The 25,696-nt window shown below is 38.3% G+C and overlaps 1 protein-coding gene across 1 annotated transcript in view; it reads right to left on the reverse strand.

The window, feature by feature from the left end:
* Positions 1–25,696, reverse strand: part of RALYL (RALY RNA binding protein like) — a 221,444-nt gene that overhangs the window by 78,798 nt on the left and 116,950 nt on the right. Inside the window, exon 2 of the mRNA XM_054193665.1 lies at positions 15,475–15,550. Coding sequence (XP_054049640.1) covers positions 15,475–15,550 — 76 coding nt within the window. The remainder of the gene's footprint in view (positions 1–15,474; positions 15,551–25,696) is intronic.

The raw sequence follows: 25,696 nt of genomic DNA on the forward strand, positions 1-25,696 counted from the left end.
GACACAGTACTCCAGATGCAGCCTCACCAAGGTAGAGTAGAGGGGGAGGATGACCTCCCTCAACCTGCTGGCCACGGTCTTTTTAATACACCCCAGGAGACCATTGGCCTTCTTGGCCACAAGGGCACATTGCTGCCTCATGGTCCACTTGTTGTCCATCAGGACTCCAAGGTCTCTCTCTACAGAACTGCTCTCCAGCAGGTCAGCCTCTAGCCTGCACTGGTGTATGGAGTTATAATATATGATTTAGCCTGATTTTTAAAGCTTTTGATATTGTCCTATATGAGAGTATCCTGTTCAAACTGGGAAAATTTGATTACCTTAAGGTAAATATACATTAAGCCAAAAAAACCTAACATGCCCATGGACAAAGAATTATGCTAATGGGAAAAAGGGGCACATTAAATACTAGGAACACTCAGTGCTATGTTTTGTTCAGTTTTGGTTTGCATAAATGATTTGAACAACAAAATAGACTATGCATGTAAAATAGATGACAAAAAACGGTTTTTTAGACAGTCCAGCAAACAGAGTTAAAATCTGAAAATTGTTAGATAAGTTGGAGAAATAGTCTGAAATCAGTGTAAACAAATTCAAAAAAGAAAAGATAAGTCCAGTGAGAATTCGAGAACAAGAACTGCTTTACACATATATGGTTTGGAGGATAACTGGCTACGTGTTGCAAAAAAAAAAAGTTTCAAGAGCGCAAGAACCGAGTTACTGTTTAGGGTGGGAACACGCTAAAGCGTCTTTCATCAGAGCTGATGAATCCCTCAGTTGCTGCACTGTGCCGGCTTTGGACTCAGCGTTTTATAACAGGGTAGGGGTAGACAGAGAGAATCAAAAGGTGCACAATTCAGAGTTTAAAAGATGAGAAGGAGCTTTAAAGTGATGGAAATGTTATATAAAATAGAGGTCATTAGGTCCTCCATGTATCCTCAGTGAAATAGGAGCTTCTACCTTGAAAATATCAGCTGGAGCTGATTGCTTCCAACTTTGGGATTCCTGCTAGTGATACACGAGTTTAGAGTTTCTGTCATTTAGACCCTTTCTGCTCCATGACAAGAAGCCTGAAATTTCTGCATATACAGACATTAGGATCTATCTGTCTGCAACAGCTCACCGGAGTCACAGAATATGGAAGTCTGGGACAAATACCAGATGAGACAGGAGGAACCAAGTACAAAGGCTACCAGTCTAAATAAGCATGTCTGTAAGTTATTGATGCTTCACTCCTGAGAAATATTTTTTGCCATGTAATTCCTTGCTGCTTCCATCTAATTCCTATTTTAAAAGAAGTCTTCAGCATTCAGGAGCTAATCCCCATCTGCCAGTCATACAGGTTGTTTCATTTATCTGCTCCAGGGATGTTTCAGCAGCCGATATTAACGAGTGACATGTCCCAGCATCTCACTTGAGGCACAGCTATCATGCGAGGAACAAAAGTTGATGCCATAACACAAGTATGTTGTATGTTACAGTAAAAACTGATGTTGCAACTCACACAGAAATGCTTTAGGTTCTCCGTTATTCTGCACTTTTGTTCTGTAGCTCCTCTGAATCATTGAAGTGGCAATGAGCAGTGTCCTTCAATCAGCACATGCTTCATCTCTTCTACTCTCAGATCATAATTGATTCAAATCTGATTAAATTTCACGACTGGAATATTTAAATTTACTAAAACAAAATTTTACTAATTACTGAAGAATTTATTCAATAAATAAGCTACTAGACTAGTAAGCACTCTAGGGGTAAACAGAGGTTTGCTTAAATAAGGTTGTCCCTTTGGCTACCAGAGTCTCTATATGCAGATCTATACATAATCCTTAATATATATGTATAACATGTATTTAGTCCCTTATGAAAGTATTGCAACAGATTATGCATTCTGACTGACAAAAAAGACCCATTTTTTCTAATATCTTATGATTTATGACAAGGTTAATTATTTAAAATTGAGAATAACTTAGATCACTTCTCGAAGCAACAGGTTTTCCCCAGCCCCATGAGGAAAAATTTACACCCTTAAAGTTAAATTTCCAATATATCTGTAGGTGATGTGGATCCTATACAATCTATTTTCTTGTAATTCAGAAAACTGAATTGATGGTTGGTCCCCCAATGCCTGGTTGGAACATTTTCTGTCTGTGGGTGCTTGTGCTTACCCTAGGGTTTGGTTTGCACTAATGCAGTTACTCTGCTTTTAATGTGCTGCTAGATAGAGCTGCCTTTATCCTTTTCAGAGTTTTCAAGGTAAAGAAATGGAATATTTGGCTCAGCATACATTGAATATGATTTTTAAGCATTCTATATGTCCAGAAAACAAAAAGGTATGTGCAAAAATATCAAGTTTGGGGTTGTTTTAATTTTTTTTTTTTTATTTAAAAAAAAACAAACGTGCAGAAGTCACTGGCTGTTGATGCAGTATGTTTTATTTAGCCAGTTCTATTTAGTGCCTGAGCGTATGGTAGGTTAGTGCCCGGGCAATCTGTGCAGGAAAAGGTTTTCAGAGAACACTTAGCTTAGGATAAAGTCTGCAGTGCCTGATGTCAAGCTGCCTAACCTGGCATGCTGGCACTGTGCACTGAAAGCCAGATGCAATATTATGGGGGTTTTCAAAGTCAGGCCAAGATGAAGCAAGGTTTGACCCTTTTAATTTCTTCTGGTTTACTCTGTAAAATAGTTTTGTTACAAATGTGCATAGCGTATGACCAAATTTAGCTAGTTTCCTAGCAAAATCTGAATCTTGGTACATAATTTGTAAACATCAAATTCTTGACATGAGTACAAGTTTCAGGAGCTCCTAGAATTTATTTCTGCATTATTCATAGGACCAATAATCTTTAGCCATCAGTTAGCAGCATGACTGAGTAATCTGTCCAGAATTATCTCTAAAATCTGACAGTTGAAAAACTGAATAAAAGGTAACTTTCAATACAGGAAAGAAATGCGCTAAAGAAACTGCCTCTTCCCTGTGCTAATTTTCACAGTGGCAAGAGGCTAAGGTAAAACATAAATCAGCATATGCAAAAGTTGTTTTTTTGTCATGTTGGATACTGAGTGCACTATTGTTATATCACATGAGATGGAAGGGTTTTGGGTTGTGGTAGGAAAGGGAAGCATGGAGAAGAACAGTAAAAGAAATAGTTTCCAATAATCCTCATTAGTGGGTGGCTTAAATTTTAGGCAGCGAGAAGAAAACACAAAAGCTCTAAGTCATTTGAAGGTTGTATAATAATCTGTTTTCAGAGAGCTGGAACTAAAAAACAGTGACATAGTTACTGAAACTAATAGAGTTTCAGTAGCTGATTATAGTTTGTACCTGACTTTACTGTATTTTCCTTTATGAATCCATAAATTGCGAAGACAACTGGAACAATGGGATGGATTCTCACAGCTGAACGAAGTATTGGTAAGTGTTGTGACTTGGAGAAAAATTAATTTAAACTCCACATATGAACACCTTCTTAGATAGTTATGGACTACAGTTTCTTCCCACACCACCCAAGAGAAGTCTCCAGAAGCCCAACAGAATGATAAGGGAGCTAAACTGAATTTAATTTGTGCACCACATCTGTATGTTGTTTCCAGTCATGAAGCAATGAATGCTTAGATTCAAAGTGAGATTCTTGCAAGAATCAAAATTAAGAACTCATTTTCCTTCATGTAAGAACACTCCTGACTCCAAACATGCTCAGTTTGGTACCTTTGTTCAAGTGAGCACAGGAAACAAACGCTGGAGAATGAAAATAACTCCATGCCACCGCTGTCAATTTTAATTTGTTTTTTTCCTGCGATATGCTAATAGTTGCTAAATTTTGCAATAATCTATCTTCCCAACACAAGAAAGAATTTGGAAAAAAATATAGTGGTATACTTAGCTGTCTACCTTAAAGTCCTCTCTCTGACAGCTTTAATCATCCTTTGCATGAAGCTGATGTCACCTGACCCTCTTCTGCTCTAAATCAGAGTAAGAACATTCAGGTCAATACGTACTGGTCTAAAAATGTCTGGAATGAGTTCATCAGGGTGGGCTGAACAAAACAGTGTTGACTGATCTAATGCACACAATCAATACTACTTTGCTGCATGGCTATTTGTAGTCACAAAGAGATGAAGGTTAATGCAGGCATTGCCTTTGAGGATCCCAAGGGTAGAGGCTTAATCTCCTGTTCCCTCAATGACACTGCTAACACTTAAAAGTAGTTACAGGAGGGGCACTGCTCTGACAATGTATGATTCATGTTTGTTGTGCTGTTTCCTAGAATAATCTCACTCTCGCAACGCTGAAAAATGCAACATACATTTTTATGCCAATAGATGTCATAAATTGCTCTTTTCTTAGGACTCATAATAAATTCACACACGTTTATGAATACATTTGTTACTTGTCAGTAAAATAGCCAATGCTTTTGCCAGAAGTTCTGGGAATACCAGCAACCTAATCTACCAAAAAGGCATGCAATTTGTAACCTATTCTTTAAAAAATAAAAGTACATTTCACATTATGCACCAACAGCGCTATCTAAGGATCAGTCCTGGCAGGCTGGACAACATATTTTCAGAGAGTATGCTCCAGAATTCACCAAGAAATAAACTTGTGGTATAATTTTATCGTTAATAATTCACTGCATAGTAATATGTTTCTATTGCCCCTCTGTGCTGCACACAGCACAGCCCTTTGTAATGTGCTATTTGTAATCTTACTGAACAATCTATTTTCTCTTAAACTAAATAGACTTTAAATCTCTTCTCCTGACATTATTCATAAGACTTTAAAATATATAATAAGTTACAGCCTCTCGTTTACACAGCCTTCCTTATTTATTCGCAGAATACTAAATCTATAACCCAGCATCATATTTCTGTTCCTGTTTGTAAGCCACCTAAATGGTGCCCTTGCAGTACATCAGCAGCTCCCAGGCTGAATTACAGCCTTCTGTACAATTAGAGGTGTTACATTATGCGAGACCCAGTGCCTCATTACTAGCCCACAAAGTGGTGCTCTGAAGCACAGCCTTCTCCTGCATCTCTGCTGCAATTAAGGATCTACTAAACTCCTGAAAATGAAGAATCCTGCTGTTCATTTGCCATGTTAGGACAAACCCTTCTCTGTTCTGTGTCGTGAACCCTATGTTCTTACTTTTAAGACCTCCATAAAGTTACCAAACAGCGGCTGTGAAACGGGATACTGCTTCTGTGATGCCTGCTTCACTAAAACTCAAATGTGGAAAAATGAACATGGCATCTGTTTCTGACTTTTTTTTAAATATATTGTAGGTACTACCCTTTTTAAGCTAACAGAAGCACAGCTGAGTATCTACAGAAGGCTTCGTCTTCCTGCAAGAACACACTGAATCCAAATTCTGATTATTTCTTAAATCAAATGTAAGCAGCCATGCAGTAATAAAGGGTGGAAATCTCCCATGTAATAGCTGATAGGAACAAGCTCAGACTGTCAAGATTTAAACTGAATGAATGACTCAAAGTGCTGTTTCTGTTTGCCTGCAGGCAAAACCATCAGTTCTCTGTATCTTTTAGGAATGTACTTTTTGAATTATAAACCAAAGGTTTTCATTTGTATTAGCAGCAGAAATTCTTGGATAAGAAAGGACTCATAATAATTTAAATGCCATAAGAAGGTTGTGAATATGTTTTCTGTTCCGCCGTGGTATAAATTGATTAAAATCCATGAAAAAAATACGGTGGTTTTACAGTTAGTTTCTTTGGCTATGGTGTACTGCTTCAGGTTTCATGGGAGATGAAAAACAGTAAGAAAGAAGATTAAACACCAGGGAAAAAAAAAAAGCAATAATAAGAGAACAGGCTATTCTTCTCCAAATTTTGTAATCTCTGAGCATGAGTGTGATTATGGTGTCCAGGCTTTTGTGGAAGAAAACAACATCAGTCATGTGGTACCATGTATCATCTTCTGCAAGAGGAAAAGTACCGAGGTAGGAAAAGGGATACAGCTACTCTGCAGATGTGTAAATTGGTGTCACTGGCTTCCTGTTCACAAATTAAAAAAATAAACTGAGAAAAAACTGTGTAAATCTAAAGAATAACTTGAGGGGAGATGGGAAGAAAGGCAAGTGCTAGTCTTTCAGTACATGCAGGACAAACTTCAAAATGGATCTAAGTCAAGCCCATAGTTTAAAAAAATCTGATGAAGGTGAATACAAACAAACATGAGAAAAATGTAAAATTTAGGATATGCTGATAATCTGAGAAGGTATGTGTGCCCTAGTCATTAGAGATAGATTTTAAAAGGGAGTTAGCAGTATTTTTGAAATACTGAAGGGAAGGATTAAAAAAAAAAAGGCAGTTTTGTTGTCCTAGTTGTTATTGGAGTTACCACATAGATTAGGAATAATGTCACTGAATGAACAAATCAAGACAACAAGTGTATTTGGTATATTTTGGTCATTCGAACTTTTTTCTCTATCTGTGATTTGCCTCCAAAAGCAAAGGTTATCCTGGGTGTTACTGAGGACCTGAGATCCCCTCTCTAAACGTATCAAGTGCTGCATGTTGACATTCTGGATCATGTGGAAGGGCAAATTTATATCCTTGGCTCTCTCTCCCAACTCCTCTAAGCACATGGATTTAAAGATCTCTGGAAACAGAATTGATTGCAGTTACAGACATAATTCAGCAATTCAGAGCTGCATATGTTGCCTTCCATCAGCAGATATTTTTTTCTTATTTGACACAGGGCTTTTTCCTTGAAAGAAGATAAACAAAAATTCAGACCAAAATGAATGACTGGATCTGCTGTAGCTTTGTATTTTTGTCTTTTAACATTTTTAATATGATTGAGAATGCTTCTTAAGTTCTCAACTCAAGCAAAATTTGCACCGTTTGTTGTGAGTTTCGAGTGAGAATTTCAGACTAAATGGTCATTTTTTTCTGTACAGTAACGACTGCCTCAAATGTGATCACTGAGAAATATTCTTTGATGAAATGAATGTAAATAGTATCCTCTGGACTTAAAATTAACTTCATTTAAACACGCCTAGAAATGTAAGCTAGATCTTTTGTCAGGAGAAGAGGTGTAGAGCAACATCCATCTTAGTTTCATTCCATTGCACTAAAATAAAATAGCTTATTTCATGGAGGAAGGTAATCAAAGTCATCAAGAAGATATATTTCCGTAAAAAAGCAGCACTTTGATTCAAAAGAAATATGACACTATGTAATTTTAATATGATGTATTAATCAAAAGATTATGTTCCATAAGCATAAATGATTTTTCTTTTCTTTCAGTATGTAGGAAAAAGTAAGAGGTATAATCACAATTTAATGGAATGCAAAGTATCAGAAAATAATTGTTCAGGTTTATTTTCTGTTGTTTGGACTGGCTTTTGTAGGCCAGTGATAAAAATGGACACACATATGCTTTAAGAATAAGAAGGAATAAAGAAGCAAGTTGTTGGAAATCTAGGACAATATTCAATCAAGAAAGATCCTTATACCTGCAGTTGTTTTTATTATATGCCACTAGGTTAAAGCTTGTTGCTAATACACTGCCAATGGCACACTACAGCAGCAATTATGCAAAATACTGCAGTATTCAAATAGAATAGTAATGCTTGTTTGGCACAGAATTTGTTGAGTTTATGTTGCACTTTCAAATGGGAGGAATGATCTCAAGAAGCCTCCTACCCTGGAAGAAGCGATCACGTTGCCCATCACTGTGCCTTTCACACTTTCTCATGAAATGAAGGGTGCCCAGAAGCGCTCAGAAAAATAGCTCAAAATAGTGGAGGGCTCTGTGGACTGAGAGGCAAATGAAACCACACCAAACTCTATAAGTGGTATCTTAAAATAAATCTGAGAAGCAGAGAGCAAGTGGAGAAAGACTCTAAGCAATTCTTTAAGCCTCTGCTATAAAATAAAACTGCAAAACCAAAGGAAATGCAAGATGTGTAACATAATCCAATCAGTTTTGTGATGGAGATTATAAAAGTGAAATGTATTGAGGAAACTGATAAAGTATTTTTGTCAAAGAAAAATAAAACTTTGATATAAAAACATAATTGTACCCTGTAAATAAAACAGCGTCTCTTTCCAGTATATTAATAATAGACTTTTAAATAAAATAATTTCCTCCAGAGGCCATGGGATTTATCCCATCCATGACTTATGAAAAGGGGGGTTGGAACTAGATGATCTTTAAGGTCCCTTCCAACTCGAACCATTCTGTGGTTCTGTGTGATTCTGTGAAACTGTAAGGGCTGTTTAACAAGGCTAATTAATAGCATGTTAAATCAAGCATGCTGAATATACATTTCAGTTTCATTACATGGAGAAGTGGTTGGGAATGGGAAATGACTGTGGTATCTAATACCATGCAAGGAGTGCTGAACCCGTAAACCTGAAACTTCAGAGACCCACTTGGAAAGAATTTGCCCTCAAGGGATGCCTTTTCCAGGGCCACCATGTGCTATAGACAGGCAGTGCTCTGGGATTTCAGCCACCACTGGGTGGAGATCCAGCCAGCCACTGCAACATGGTGAGAGACGATTTCACTCGGTATTTCCTGGTCTTGTTAATCTGCCCGCTAAATCCATCCTGCCATCCTGGACATGCCTCAGCTGGGTGGATCCCAGGCTAGGTGACTTCATGCCCAGACAGCAAGAGGAATACTGGGGGGAGTGGGGCTTAAATAGCTCCTCACTGGGCCTTCAAGATGTGGCACCGGGGCAAGGTCACTTTTGCTTTTTGTGGCCTGATGAGGAAGCTTGGAGTTTGACAAGGGTGAAAATAACCCACATGGGGAGGGTTAGTCTTAGCTAAATTGGTCTTGGAAGTATTTATAGGTCAACTACAATATTAAATTGCATATAGCAGAGAGTGACTAGCTAGCCCGACAGTGCCAAGTAACTTGCTTTCCCAGTTCTCTTCCAAAACCTAGTCCCTTGCTTTCCTATGTTATAAAAATATTAGTTCACTCTCAGGGGGTTGGTCTTTGGCAAACAAACTAGTTTTCTCAGAAAGCAAACTTGGATGTGATCTTGGACGTTTTGCTCCCAACTCCCTCCCAGTTGCACTGGTATCAATGGACTAGTTTTGTCCCCCTGTGCCCTGTGTGGTCTCCAGCAGGTCTCCCCCAGCACCCCCCGCAGTGGGACCTGCAGTAGCCACACTCATTTTCATGCCACTAAAAATCCCACCACTCTGCCAGTCTGCAGCACAGTCTTTTCATTATTTCAAGAGACTCAAAAATTGCGCCCCCCCCCCCCCCCCCCCCACCTCGCCCCCTGCCCCTGGTCTTCTCAAATTTTGCTACTAATAGAGGGGTGCCAGGGAAGACTTTGAGCCAACCCCATGCTGAAAGCCATACGGAGGGGATGTGGCGAGTCTGTCCTGAGGCAAGGCAAGCCTCAGGCGTTATGTACGCAGACGCTCTGCTCCGCCTGGCCTGGGGCTCGGGCCCACTCCCGGAGCAACTGGGCACGAAGCCATCAGCAACCTCAAGAGTTAAAAACTAGGAGAGTCTCTTCCCGTTTCAATAACCCCAGCAAAGACCTCGGAAACAGAGAAAGCGCTTTCAAACGATGTATTTAACACCTCTTATAACATGGTGGTGGACTGAAATGAACAATAAATATTTAAAATATTCTTTTATGATGTAGAGCAACAGAATGCTGTTTCACCAGAGTATTTGCAGTAGATTCTACTTTGGTGTGTTGGGACATAAACCCAGGGAGAAAAAAAAAAACGAACAGTAAATGGACTTTCATATGCTGACAGAGAACTGCTTCACTGAAATACTGATCAAAACACCACTAAATTAAAAAGACAAAGTGTGATCCTTTATTTTACCACAACAATGCTCCCAAAGAGTGCTTTAACACATTTGTGTCAGCACCTTTAATCTTCACCTTGTGTTTCAAAGATATGAAGATTAGCCAGTAAAACTAACTTCTGCTTGAGGCTAGACCCAAATAACAAGATGTAAAATAATTTTAAGATGCAGATTTGTCAGGCATTTGGTTTTCTGCAGAAGTGCTGTGCTAAAAAAGGAAATTCACAACAATTTTGAGCCTTCTGGGATTTAGGTCCCCCCTCACATACTGAACAGCAATGCAAATCAGGAGGAATGCTGCTGGAGCTAACAGTTCTGGTAGATTTAAGCTGATTCCTGAGCGCTACCCTAAGCATATCTGTATTTGTTCAGTGAGTATACTTACAGTCAAAAATGTGTTTAGCAGCTTTCTGAAGCAAAGCCTAAATCTTTGTGTTCTCCAAGTATTTTTATGGCCTAATCCAAAATGGAAGTTCTTTTATTACGGATTGAGTGGCCTCCAATGACATTGACTCACTTCCACAGCAGTCTAAGTCCACCCCTGCATGCCTAGGCAGCGTCTCTATATACTTCCCAGGTCATCTGTTGCTACTTCCACCTTTTTATGTCTCTTTTTTATGTTTTAATTTTTTCAGGAACTTCTTTTTCATCTGTGCAGGCCACCTGGTACCTTTACCTGATTTCTCGTTCATCAGCATGAACCGCTCTTGAACCTGAAGGAGGTGATCCTTGGAAATCACACAGCTCTCCTGGCCTCCTCTTCTCTGTGGGACAGTGTCTCATGGGATTATTCCAAACAGTGCAAGTCTGCTTTCCAGCAGTCTAGGGCTGTGATCAATGGGATCTTCAGCCAGTTTGAATTAGATTATTAAATTACATTTAAGGAAGAAGTGTAAGCAAATTCTAGTCAAATGTTTTTGTCTAGCAAAAGTTTTTGCTGGATTCATTAGGTCCATGGTGCCTTTTAAATTCTCTGTATGGCTTTTAATTGTGGCCTTTTTTTTCAATGACCTGTACCAGAAATGCTAGCATAAAAAAAAGATGTGAAAAGAAAAAGTATAAGTGGAATAATAAACTGGAGAACAAAGGGGAGTCTGGATATGTTAATGGCTGCATGTATAAGCCAAAGAAGAAATGATATATGTTTATCTGCCTTGCATTTAGTTATTCCTATAGCTGAAAAAAAAGATGGGTCTCACATTTAGGCTCATGCTAAATTTTACATAGGTGAGATTAAACGAGATTATTTCCACACAGATTATAAAACTATAAAGGATAAAAAAAAGAATCGTGAACTGGTGCTGATCCTGAACTGAGGCAAGGCCAAGTAATCTTATGCCATTCCAGGCAGAAGTGGGTCTAATGACTTGGACTCATAAACAAATTACATGGGTATAAGACGTCATAGGACATCGGTTGCTCTTTATTTATTACTCATGTGCATATCCAGCTATAAACGTGATGCAGGCTTCTCTTCAGAGATGCAGAGTACTCTGGACAAATTTGATGCCTCAAGTACTTCACAATAAATAAAATCATGCAACCATGTTGAGTACTCCTGCTTGCTTACCATAAAACTTAAATGTGTCTCAAATATCCAAAAGTACTCTTTAAAAACCTGTAACAAAGGAGACTGAACAGACAATAGTTGTTATCCTTAATACTATGTTATACACTGTCACTGTTTTTCCAACACATTGAATGCCTACCTTAAGACAGTTTCTTCTAGCCAAATTTCTTGAACATGTTTATGGAAACACCACATGTGGCAAACGCCAAACCTTGTTTAAATGACCATGTAGCACATCTGCTGTTTCCCTTTATCCACTAAATTGGCTATCCTGTCAGAGAAGGAAATTATATTGCTTCAACATAATTTACTCCTGATAATTCTATGATGGATTTTTTACCATCTTATTATCCTCTAGGTGGTTATAAATTGATTGTTTAATAATTTGTTCTAGTACGTTTCTGGGAATCAAGTCTAGGCTGACCTGATAATGTTCTGGATCCTCCTCTCCTTAAAAACAAGTATAATGCCTGCCCATATGTACTGGTTTTCTACCTTATGTGACCTCCATAAGCTTTCGAAAACAATCACTATTAGTCTGCACACAGATTCAGCTAGTCCTTTAAACACTCTAGGGTGAATCTCATCATATGATTTCCACTGAATTCACTTATTCAAATACTGGTTAGCCAATTCTTTTATTCCATACCCTCTGGCTAAAATCGATTTTCTTAAATAGCTGGTCAACTGACCTCTTTGCTAAAGCAAAAGAATCCTGTTCTATATCATATACTGTCTGCTCTCCTTTCCTGCTAAGTAACAGCAGTATAAAAAAGCAAAGGAAGTTACTCTAATGACAATCTTTTTGTTGCCTTTTATACTGTTATGTGCCTTAGCCTTTCTGACATCCTGTTAGATGACTCTGCTGTTCTTTTTCACTCGCTTCCAGTCATGGGGTTTTGATTCCACATTTTGTCCAATTCCTTTTCACTTTTCAGGGTGTTAAAGAAACTTGATGCTGCCATATTATGCCTTTATTCTACTTCTTCTTCAGGAGAATTTTCTATTCTACCTTAAGCACAGTCAATGTAAGAATTTCTGCACTCCTTTTGTCCCTAAAATTTCTTTCCAAGAGATCCTACTTACCAGTTCCCTGAGCTCATTGAAGTCTGTCCTTTCTGAAATCCATTATCTTATTTCTACTGCTCTCAGTCCTCCCTTTTCGCAGTAGTATTTTGAGATGACTAAATTTTTAACCATTGCTTCTCTTAGTCAAAATCAAATCTAAAGTAAACACTTCCGTCTTAACTTTCTCCATTTGGTGGGTAAAGCAGCTAAGCACCTGTCTCACTCCTTTACCATTGTCCCACATTGGGATGAAGGAGAGAATAAAGGGATGAAGGAGGATGAATAAAAGTGAAAAAAACCTCATGGGTTGAGATAAATGTGGTTTAATACGGGGAGGAAGGAGGGAAAAAACCAAGTTATGCAAAGGCAATTACTTTCCACCTCATACAAGCAGACTGATGCCCAAGCAGTCTACAAACCAACTACGGAAGGGAAAACCTCCCCATTTTTTTATTTCTGAGCATGATATATGATATAGAATATCCTTTTGGCCAGTTTGGGTCAGCTGCCTCAGCTGTATTCCTTCCCAAGGTACTGCCCTCTCCCCACCTATTCACTGGGAAGGCAGAATAGGAAAAAGAGGAAGCCTTCAGGCTGTGCAAACAGCAGCTGCCAAAATTGGTGTTTTTTATTAACAAATCCAAAAGACAGCACCATATGGGATCCTATGAAGAAAGTTAACTCCATCCAGCCAGATCCAGTACAAAGTTTTGAAATTAGTAGATGTTCTTAACATTGTCAAGAACTTTATAAGCCATTGATCTCCTCACATATTAATATGCTAACAGATACTGAGATAATGAAAGTTCTCCATTACCATCAGATGAAGGCTTCTGTTAGTTGCTTAAAAAAACTTCTCATAACCTTCTAGAGAATTAGTCTGTACTAGATCCATGAAAGAACACAACCTAAGATCTTTTTTCTCTTTAAAGTTCCCTCAGAACTTTCCACAAGTTTCTCTCTTATTCCTGTCTGGTCTGTAGAGCAAGTATTTATGAGAAAACATTCAGAAACTAAGAGGTGGGAGTGCATATAAACGCCAGAAGCCACAGAACATGTTCAAAAATCTTTTGAAATACTGACATGGGGACACAGTAGACCATGACTACCAGTAATACCTACAGTATAACAGCTTGCACTTGAGAGTAATGATGAAACAGGGCTTCTCTTCTCCAAAAATAATATTCCTATAATTTCAGCTAAGGGCAACTATAAAATAAAACTTAACATTACTATCATGTAGCACACAAGTTCAGATCTAAAATGCTCCTGCCTGTCTCATTCTGAGATCCCACCCTTGAATTTCCATCTGAAGCTTTCAGACCAGACCAGGCTTGAAAAAGTCATGTTCAAGTGTCTCTGATTTCGGCATTGAGCTGTTGTTCTCAGAGCCAGTCTATCTGCATTTCAGCCACAGTAAAAATCAGCCCTAACTCCTTTCATAGATCTGGAGCATAAATTCTGTAGTATATTGATGAGAAGTGAGGCTTATTCAGCAGAAATGCATGTGTGCATGTCTGTCTGTCAATCCCCTTAACAATCTGGAATGCTTCTCTAAGCTTAATTGATTTTGAAAAAAAAGATGGGTCTTTCCTTGGGTTTGTACAAGCTGTACAAAAGAAGGCACCTGGGAATAGGAGAAAGGCACTGCTAATGCCCTCCTGAACACCTGAGGAAGAAGTCCAGTCTTGTTAGAAGTTGGTTCTCACCCTTGACATACAAATCAATGAGAAACTAGTTCTGTTGCTCTGAAACTATTTGTTCTTCCACAGCACCCTGCAAATAAAAAAGTCACGAGGAGGCCATTGCCAAGCAATAAAGCATGAGGATTAAAAATTGAAATAGCACTCAACTGAAAAAAAAGAACAAAAAAACCCCTATTGATTGTAGCGCTAGAAGTAGAGACATTAATAAACACTTCACAAATCACCACACCAGTCTTATTGTCAGTAGATTTAGTAAATGACAGATTTATGATTTTATTGTGTACTTTGTTATAATTTTGTTAAACATTACACTTTTATATGGGCCTAATGTCTGCTTTTCTTGTCCTGCACTTCCATTTTCGCTTCAGAAAAAGGAAAAAGGAGGTGTGGAGGGAAAACTAAATTACCAGTGCATAAAAAAATAAATAAAAATCTTTTATTGCAATACATATTTAAATTCAAAGCTTGAATTCCAGACTGAGCACTTGGGTGGAGTCTTACAGAACCTAACGTTCACCAAGCACAACACCAGTGGCTTTAGTATCCCTGGAACAAAACCTGTACAAGGCGATTGCGTTCTGCTACTTGATCCTAAAGTAGTGTCACTGTCAAACATCTTGTCAAATAGCTTTTTAGTATAGCAGGACTCTATGTGTAATACCTCTTACAATTTAAAACTGCAGTCCTTTCCTTCTCATTGTTCTTGCATTGGCAAATAACATCCACGGTGTGAATACTGAGAAGGCAGAGACCAGCTTTTTTGCCTCAGTCAAACATGAGGTATTTTCACTGAGAAATAAAAATCTGGTCCAACTGATTTAGTTTTATTTATTCTTCTGAATGCCTGCATTATCTTTTAAATATCCTAAGTATTTTATTTTATTTACAGCAAACAGAGACTCTGATGTTTGTTTCCAACTAAAAGAGGGACATTATTGCATATTGTGATCATTGCTTCTAAGTATTAGTCAGGAATTTTGTCTGCTGGCCTTATTCTTCATTGGCATAAGTTAGTTTTTTAAGACAGGCATCATATGGACAGTCTTTATCTCTGGAAGTTAGAAGATTTTTCTCTGGAGTGAGTCAACAGATGCCCATAGTGTCAGACACGCCAATACTGACTCTTTTACTCACATTCAAAACCTTTCAGTGTGTACATCAGCTTGATTATATCCTGTACAAACATCAAAGAGTGAATGTAAAAAATTCCATTGCCTCATTCATGGGCTACACAGTGGCATTGGTAGATACATTTCAGATTACCATAATTTTTCTAATAAAAATTGAATTGTAGTAAGTTGGGATGAAACCTTGCTTACCTGTAAAGTGCTGAAAGTGGCCGCTTGTTGCCAGGTTTTGGTCTGTATGGTTTTGGTTCTCCTGCCATGTTGATATCTGAAAGCAAATATTTGATATTAATAAGAGAAAGGTCTGGAAGTTGGAGGCAGTTTACAAAGGCACTTTCAAGTCACTGAAAATGAGTAATAGACAGTGAAAATGGACAGCATACCTAAACCACCTGTCTAGTTTTTACCACTTCTGAATTGATGCTATAAAACTTTCCTAAAAATTCTTACTATAATGCATGAGGATTTCAGCAAAATGTCAATAACTGGTAACTGACAATTTTAAACATAGATGAGTTTCCACTCATGAAGCTGAAACCAATAATGTATTTCTGTTACAGAAGGAAACTTGAATGGTAACTTAGATGTAGAGACAAACTATGATCACAAGTCAACGTCTGTTGTGGAGGGCTATAATTGTTCTGAAGGCTTCCCATTTAGGATCTAGAAAAACGTACAATGATATTTAACTTCCACTTCACTATCCACTCAAAAAGAGAGTTTTCAAAAGCAAATGAGAGTATCTATTTCCTGCCTTAAATATATATATATATATATTTATTTTTTTTTGGTTCCAAGTATAAAAACACACTGGCTTTAAAAATTGTATGGAAAAAGGGAAAACCTGGTTTTGCACATACTTTGTCTTAGGCAGCTACTTATAAATCTCAACAGCACTAGAAATCTTGAACAACCTTTTTAAAAGTTCACTTACATTATGCCTGTGTATTTATCCTTGACTTTTAAAAATACGTGAAGCTTATATAGACATTAGTCATGCTGGTTCTCAAATTATTCTCTTCTTTTGAATGATATTCAAAGACATACCAGGAAATACACGCCCACCATTTTGATTGCTTGTAACAGTTACACAGGAAAAAGAAACACAGACCTTTCTATGGAGAATACCCTGCTTGAGCTTAGGAAGCTGTCTATGTAAACACAGACCTAGAGTAAAAAGACACACTCCCCCCGACTGGATGTTGCGAAGTCAACATGTGTTAGAACAAATCACATGGATAAAGTAAAACTTCTGATTAGGAAACAAATTGCCTGCCATCTGAGCGATGCTGCCTCTCCTCAGCTTCCCTGAGTTAGCTGTCACTCAGGAGAGCTAAACCTCTTCTCAGCCTCACTAATATACAAAATAATATACAATATACATATATACAAAATAATATACAACATACAAATTCAAAAAAATCATCAGAGTTATTTCAGTGTAAAATTGCTGCGACAGAACAACGTATCCCATCTACCGTGGAATCACCTGGTGAACAAGACTTTCAAGGAAGCACATGTTCTTGGTAAAGTCTGTTTAACTTGAAATTGAGTGTGCTGGAGGGAAAAGAGAAGTAGGCAACTAAGGTGTAGAATGAGGAAGCATCCCTGCCCAGCGCAGTGATGCTAGAAGCCCAGACATTTTTATTCAAGCTATTCTTGACCTCAAAAGCTGCACTAAAAGCCTGAGATACCAGTAAAAGACTGGATACTTTTCTTTCACAAAAAGTGGAAAAAATAATCCATCTGACTTTTTTTAACAATCAGATACATTGAAAATGTGTGTCCCTCAGATTTTTTCACAGAAAAGATTTTCCCATTGGAAATCTCATGCTTCAAACATTTCAAAGAATCTTAAACATATTTTTCATTTAAATTTTTTTTTGAGTTAAAATAACATTTATTTAAAATTATGAAAGTCCTGAAATGAAAAGTCTTTGTGTAGAACTGCTTAATATAAAATATAATTTTTGGTAATTTTTTCTCCATATAAAGCATTTTGGAATTAAATCTGTTTGTAGTTCCTTTTGTAGGAGCTGTATTACTGTTAAATCATAGTTTTCTATAAAACATTAAATTTCTTGTTTTACTTATCTCTCTGAATTTGGATGAATATTGGAGACAGCTTTCATACCTCCTTGAAATGCTTTCCTGCCCTTAATTTTAAGCAAGTGCTTTATTAAATATATATTAATCCTCCTCTTCCCTGGTTATTAAAAATTCAACTACGATTCTCTTTCTTAAAGAAATACAAATTCTACTAATATTGACCCAACAAAGTAAACATCAAGCACTTCTGAAAGTCACTGAGGAATTTTGGTAGCTGTGCTGTGCTTGCATTGACTCCTGGAAACAACAGAATTAGAACCAAATTTTTATTCTGTGACCTTTATGATAATTAGACCTTTCCACTCTATTTTAATATGCCAGCTTTAAGGTCATTGACTGTATTGACTTTCACCATCTCCTACTACAACTAGGTCAGATTTTAGGAAAAGAAAGTAGAATTATAACTGTTCTTGGAAAATACCTGAGGCTGTGGGATTCATCTTCTCATATTTTTCATGTCTCTCATCTGCTTCCCTGTCAGAGCTACATCCCACGTCACTATTCTTAGGCATATGAACATCAAAGGACTTCAAAAACTTTCTCACACCCTTCTGGGACAGATCAATACTATCCTGATGATTATTCTTGTAGACCTACATTTGCAGCTCTACAACAGACACTTTTAACAAAGATGAGTAGTGTAGAAGACTAAGAGCTGTTTGTTTTGTGTTCCCTTTATTTTAATCAAATACTGTGAGAAAGGTAACGCTGTAAGAAAACACAGCTGTAAAGCTGTTCAGAATCACTTAAGAGTTCCTCGCACTTCAATAAATCTCTAAAGGTACTAGCTGGAAACAGTGAACTATGCTATACAGACAGTAATAGCCAGAATTTCTCTTTAACACAGGAAATAGTTCATAGAAAAGCTGTGCACGTGGGGCTTTTCTGTTAATATGAAAGTGATTGAATAGCTCTGCGACTCCCTAGGCACCTTGTAGTAAGTTAAGAATGGATGTAGGAAATGGTTTGAAAAGTTAGAACAGATTTTCACCCCATTATTTTTCAGCACTATCTACTCCAACCTCAATTTTCTAAGATTAGAAGTGAACTTGTCAACATTTCACAGGATAGATTATTTCTAGTCCAACTGGAAATCTTGTGAGATAACTTGTTCTCTTGCTTCATCCATCATTAGTTTCACGGCAGACATTTACATCTACTGGGTCATAAACTGTGTGTCAAATAAATTTGTTGGCTGCAACACAGAGATTTACCTGCGCTCATGATTCCACCCCAAGGAATGCAAAGAGGTATCACTCCTTATTCTGTAAAATTAGCTACTGCGCTTGTACATGAATATGAACCAGACAACTTGAAAAAGGACACAGACATTCACATTGCTTCTATGTGGGAATGGAGCAGTCCAGGAACTCTCACAGTATTTTTTTCTGATCATATAATTGTTCAGTTAGACATCAACATTAAGATAAATTCAACACTGAAATTCAAAATATTAAGGAATCACTATGAATAGGAATTGGACTGTGCAGGCAACAGCACATTTTAAAGCAGCAGCCTGCGTTTCGTGCTTTCAGAGTCAGGTGAGATTACTTTCTTTATTAAAAGAAATCTATTTTTTTAGCGCAGCAGAGGTTAGTTAAGGTATGAGATCTAGATTTCATTCAAGGTTGTGTGTCATCAGTAGAATATATCTAATTTCAAACATGGTATTTTATTTCTAATTATACTGAAAGCTGCGTAGCAATTAGTGAGAAAAAAAATGCCCTAAAAAAATACACAAACGATTTAGAGACAGTAGTGATTGTATTCAGTGGCAACACAAATTTGTCTGAAAGATTAACTCAACACAGTATGATCTACCTTTCTCCTACTATGGTTTCCTACCACCGCCCGACTACCTCCTGTCCCAACCTCCCCACAGCTGGGGGGTTGGAACTAGATGATCTTTAAGGTCCCTTTCAACCCGAACCATTCTATGATTCTGTATAGGCTGTTTAGTAATGACCAAGGAGACCCTGGTGCATGAACATACCAACCTCAGCTAGCTTTGAGGTTTTGCTCATACTTTCTCTGCCAAAGCCACGTAAGAATCTGGTCCTGAAGACAACAGTTGCCTTTAAACAATCTTTGTAAGTGCAAGCAATGGTACCTGAAGTGTATTCATACCCTAGAAGTATTTCAGTGCTTCTCAGTGTACCTGCCCTTCAGATCCTTTAAAAAGTTTTATTGAAAAAAAATCACCACAAAACCAAAACCAGTCAACCATTTTGGTTCACAAAAACAAATGCCATAAACTAGAAGCTTCAACAGGCACTGGCTAAACCCATGAAAAGTGAGACTTGGAGGCTTTCTGCTGCAAATCCAGGACCTATGTCTCAGGCTACATCTATACTATGAAATTAAATAGTGCCCTTCCCAGGCACTAGTACTCAGTTGTCTCTTGTATTAAAATGTTAGAGTGGTTCCTGGCATGACTTTTAGCTCTATTTAACACGTATTCTCCCATGCAATTTGTAGACATAGGGTGAGCTGGGGATCACTGCAAATTAGTATTTTAATTGTGGTCACTCTGCTTTGCAGGCTAAGACCCAGTGGAAGAGAAGGATTCCAAGTTCCTATAATAATTACTAATGTGACCTCTGAGTGTGGGGTCCATATCAGAAAGGCTGGGAACCAAGACTTGGAGCTAAGGAAACTCTAAGGGCTTCTGTAGCTCAACAGCAAATTCTGTAAGATATTTTTGATCAGATGATCTTTGCAGAAACTGAGACATTCTTTGAAAAAATCTCACAGTTGCTTGACTTCAAATTCTGGATGAAAAAGGGTGTTATTTTGTACTTCCAGACCAACTCTGCTTTAGACTAACCTTTAATGGAATAAAAGGTAATAAAAATTAACGTACAGAGAAAGAATTCACATAATGAATGTATAATTTGAATCCAGACAGAGATATGGATATAGGGAAATCAGGTTGCATTTTCTCCTTTTCCAGATAACCCAAAGTATACGGGACAGAAGAGGAAATCCAAGAGGTAGATGCAATTTAGAGAAAGCCTCTAGTCATGGGATTTATAACAGAAATGAACACCAGCAAAGCCAATGTTACTCTATCTTTCTTTTATACACTTCCATCTACCAGTCCTATAAATCTCCCTGCTGCGTACTAAAGGAATTTTAATGAAGTCATATGACATTTTTTACATCACAGACTTCCTCTTCTCTTTATACATTACATTAATTAGATATCATCTCCTCCCTTTTCCCCATCTCTAGCACCGAAATGTGAAAAACATTGGAGAGGAAAGGACAGTTTTCAGTTCTGTTCAATTCTGTGCTCAAATTCCACAGCTGTAAAGAAGAAACTTCTCAGAAAATTGAACACAAACTCAAATTAACTTTCAAGGTTAGTAAAAAATTAAACGAAGGTGTGGGTCACACATTTTCATTTTCCGTAATGGTATCAAAAATAATTTGCTTGTGGGCCTCTCAGCTGCATTTGGATTTTCTCTTAGCATAGAAGTAATTGGAAGCCTTTTTTTGTACAAAGATGACAGCTATTGTTAATGCTTCATACAGAAAGAGCCGCTTGTTGAATAGTATATGAAACTGCTTTGTTCAACCATCTCTTCTTTCATTAAATACTGCTAAAATGAAATGAGGCTATAGGATTATATAAGCTATCATTCTTAACACCATTCAGTAACAGAAGTGTCAGGCGTTGTCTTGCTGGAAAGTCTCTTTTTGTTCCCCAGGGAACTGGGTTGGTGTGAGGACAGGCGACAGCTAAAAGGGGAAATCCTGTCCTGTCTGCACACCCATCACAAACCATTCCTTCAGGGTCCTGGAGACAGCAGTCTCTCCCTTAGTTGCCAAATGGATGCCGATGTCCTTCACAGCTGACATGGAGCATTGGCCTGCCTTAGGTTTTGTCTGCTTGCTGCCATCCTGCACCTCCTGCCCCAAGTACTATCACAGTCACTGGGCAGAAAATTTATGGCCCCTTTGGGTGTGCACTGGTCCATGGCCTGCCCATGCTGCCCAGGGTAGGGGAGAACACCACTTTTGTGGCCTTTTGAAGACTGCCCATGGATTCTGATGAGATTGCAGAGGCTGTGGCCGAGACCTCCCAAACTGCATCTCTGCTGGCGCTTAAATCCCTGCAGATCACTCTGGGGCAAGGCTGGAGTATTGGGACACAGGGGAAGGGGCACTATGGAGAAAAGGGCAGGTCTTGTGAAGTGCTTCCTATGGGAAGGAAGCCCTATTGGTGGCAATCCTCCCCACTCCTCCCCCTCAGCACTGAACTTGTGGGTTCCTCTGTGGGAAAAATCCACACTACTGCTTTTCAGGTGCAAAAGATTCAGACTCAGCTACACAGGACTACGTGGCCACAGCCACATATCTGCAGACCAGCTGTAAGAGCTGCGGGAGTTTGGGTGTTAACTGTGGAAACCCCTAGTTCAGTTTGTGCTATGGCAGCTGTGAACCGGGTGTCACGCGAGCGCTTCACCCACCAGAGCCAAACTATAAATGCAGCCAAGTGTTGTCTTCCTGTAAGAAGATCCTTTTAAATTAATCAAGTTTTCAACTGCTCTGTTTCCCACCCAGAGAAAAAGATTTCTACCTGACAAGTACATTTATTTTAATGCATGGACCGGTTGATTCTGAACATGGAGAAGATTGACATTGCCACAAGAATACAGGAAACTGTCCTGGTTTGAGGAAGTACCTCAGGTACTTTCTGCTACCTTCAGATAAAGAAAACAACTGTTTTAATGTAAGTTTAGCCAGGCAAAAAAAAAATAATAATTCAAGCAGGGACTCTCATATGATCCCAATCCCTGCTTGCACTGTACTTTCTCATTGCTGCTATCAATGGGAAATAGAACTGGTCCTTGAGTTACAGATTTTTTCAGACAGTGAGGTGTGCAAGGAGCACCTTTCTTTCTTTGCCTTCTCTTGATCACAATAAAGGTGCTGTTTAAAAAAAGAAAATAGAGCACCCGTCTTCTTTTAGATCAAGCACAGTCATTACAGGGCAGCAGCCAACAAACTCTCTGCTGCTTTTCTTTGGTAATAAAAGATAGCTATTACCATGAGACTCAGACAAAGCTTAATGTTGACTAGATGTCTGAGTTTCTCAGCGTTGCAATTAGCCTCAAGCAACAACATTAAACAGTGTAGTGGGGATACAGTATGAAAGATCTCATCTACCTCTTTCAGATTTCAATATGATTTATTCTAGGGAACATGCCCTGAACCTCAGTAATTTTCAACTCTTCCTCAAAATACATTTTTTTTTTCCCCTCTCTTCGAATACTTGGCTACTTTCTCTGCCCCACAGCCTTTTATCCAACTCTCTTACCAATGTTAGCTTCATGCTCCAAGCAATAGTTTTTTCATGACAATTGAAATCTGCAGTGTACAAAAGAGTTCACTATCCCCATAGCCCCAGTCCCTTTGTCTTTCTCACTATTATTCCTGCAGATGGTCAACTTTAATAATGCAAACACAAACAAAAAGTATTTCTCCTAAAATAACCATCATAATATTTTGCCAAAAATTACCAATATTCTTTTGTCTGCATTTGTTAACCGTATTTCTTGAACATTCCAACAAAATTTGCTTACATTTGAAGTGCATTTCCTCATAATTTTGAAAAGCAAATGTTCCTAAGGCTTTCTGGGTGGCAGAAGCAGAATGGCTTCCACAGAAATGCTTTCCAATGCACACCTCATTCTGCACATCACAGCAGCCCTGGGGACTGTCCTGGTTTGGGCAGAAGGGTCCAGAAGCCCCAGGGGCACAGGGCAGAGGCAGCAAGGGATGGTGTGGGGCAGAGGATGTGGATGGTCACCTTCAAGTCACTGTTAGGTAGGAGGGCAAAGTGTTTGTCCCTGAAAGGTTGGCTACTGTACCTGTTTCTGCTCCTGGGGTTTGTTGGCATGACAGTCATTACTGAGAGGTAGGTACATTTTTGATAGCCTGAACTTTGCTGTCAAAACCTTTAAAGGCAGGTCTGACCTTGAGGAGGTTATTCCCACAGGCTAGAGGCTTTCATCCAGGCTGACAATGGATCAGGGAGGAATCAAGCAGTGGATTTTACCGAGTCTTGAAAAATGATGTCCACAGATCACAGGAGGCTGGCAGGGGAGACAACAATGGACCCCTGCAGCCCCACTGTACTTCCACCACTTTCCACCACTATTCTCCAAAACATGCCATATTTTATCCTCATTCTTTGTCCTGAAATCCTTCCTCTCCTCCTCACTGTTCTTTTTGCAGTGACCTAAGCTTTCTTCTTGGCCCACCTCACTTCGACAAGACCCTTGCCCAAAACAACTACTCTCAACTACTTCCAACTGTTCAATTCTCCTTTCTATATACCCTCTTTCTGCCCATGATCTTCATGTTCCAGGTTTACCTGGATTAGGGCATCTATAGAGGATGTTTTTTTCAAGCTCCAAATACACTTTGGAATTTCATAGCACAAGTCTTGTAGCATTTCCCTTGAGATACAGTAATTTTTTCAGTGCCAACTTTATGAAAATTTGTGTCCCAAATTATGGACTCGTAGAATCACAGAATAGTTTGGGTTGGAAGGGACTTTTAAACACCATGTAGTCCAAACCCCCTGCCATGGGCAGGGACATCTTTCACTAGATCAGGTTGCTTGAAGCCCCATCCAACCTGACTGTGAACATTTCCAATGATGGAGCATCCACAACTTCTCTAGGCAGCCAGGTCCAGTGTCTCATCATCATAATGGTAAAAGTTTTTTTCATTATATCCAGTATATCACATTAGAGTTCTGAAAAGTTTTGTCTTTGTAACACAACCATTGTAAAACATATGATGGACAGCCACAGAACTAGCTCATATGTTTTCATGTGAAAACTTTAAATATATCCCCACTAACGCTGTCACAGGTTTAGTATTGTAAAGTGAGCAATACAGCAGTAAAATAAAGGAAAATGCCCTGTGACACCCTCTAACCTAAAATTTACCATTTTTATTAACAGATCAGGGTTGGGTTGAATAAAACGACAGTAGAAGTGGAGATAATTCCACTGAAATTTGGCACACGGGGAAACGTTATTGTGGAGGTGATTTACAAACAAATGACATGCCAAATCCTGTATTTTTGTATTAGCAAGGCTTAGGTTCTAGCCATGTACTAACTGTCTTTCATTGCCAGTGTATGAAGTTCCACAGTGGATTCAGTTTGACAACCAAACTACAACGGCGTAGAAGCCTATTGCAAAAGCAGGGCATCCAATAATTGGAAATACTGACAAGCTTCAAAATGAATGATATGCAGTGTTATTTTATTCAGGTCACTTTGGCATTTCTGCAAGGAAAATATAAAAATAATTGATAGGAATAGAGAAAATGCAATATCTTGTCAGACTAATAGTTCTTATAGTGTACTTTTCTGCCTCCAGCTGCCCCGGATGCTTTGGAAGAAAATGCAAGAACCTCAAACTAGTTAGAAACAAGATTATTTTCCCTTCATTCTCTTACCATCTCAGAATGATTCTCCTCCTAAAATACTAAGTAGTTTAGGATTACTTTAAGTCCTAAAGCATGATGTTTTATCTTTCCTCCAATACTGATTTTTTTAGTACCTAACTGCTACTAACTGGAACTGGACATCACTACAACTTCAAATAGTTTTGCTAGCTACATAAATGTCCAATCACTCTGGTATTCTTACTAATATATCACATTGGTGTACTTTTTTAACAGTAGACTGGGTTTCTCAACAAGAAGTGAGTTCTGTTTTGGCCTTGTAATCCCCTGACCCTTCATCCCCTCAAACCCTTTTTCAACCACTATTCATTTTACCCATCAGTAATAACCAAAATCATAGAAGGCATGTCTGAAACCCTTTCTCTAAGCAAAAAACATCATCCTTTTCTCTGCAGTATATTGGACTTTTGCTGTTTACTTCTGTAGATTTACATTTGGTCTTGCATGCAGATATACTTTATATGCTGCTTCAGAGGTTCTCTTGCAAGTGTTTTAAGGTGTACTACATATTATTAATGGCATTAATTTGCATATATCTTGAATCGATAACAGGAAACATTGTAAAAGGTTACTAAATATCAAAGGTACTACCAAGAAGACCAGATGACATATTCCAGTTTAATTTTTAAAAAGTAGAAGTATACATTACCATGCATATTAATAAACAGTGCTAATGAAGCTCCCAAAATTGGTCATTCACCACCCTCTTACGTTAACTCGATCCACATTCTTCTATGCTTCCCAGTAACATTTTCTTTTTACATAATCTTTGCCATACAAACAATAGATCTCTATTACCCACAAAGAAAAT

Source organism: Rissa tridactyla, chromosome 2 (genome assembly GCF_028500815.1).
Source record: "Rissa tridactyla isolate bRisTri1 chromosome 2, bRisTri1.patW.cur.20221130, whole genome shotgun sequence".
In the NCBI taxonomy this organism is placed as follows: domain Eukaryota; kingdom Metazoa; phylum Chordata; class Aves; order Charadriiformes; family Laridae; genus Rissa; species Rissa tridactyla.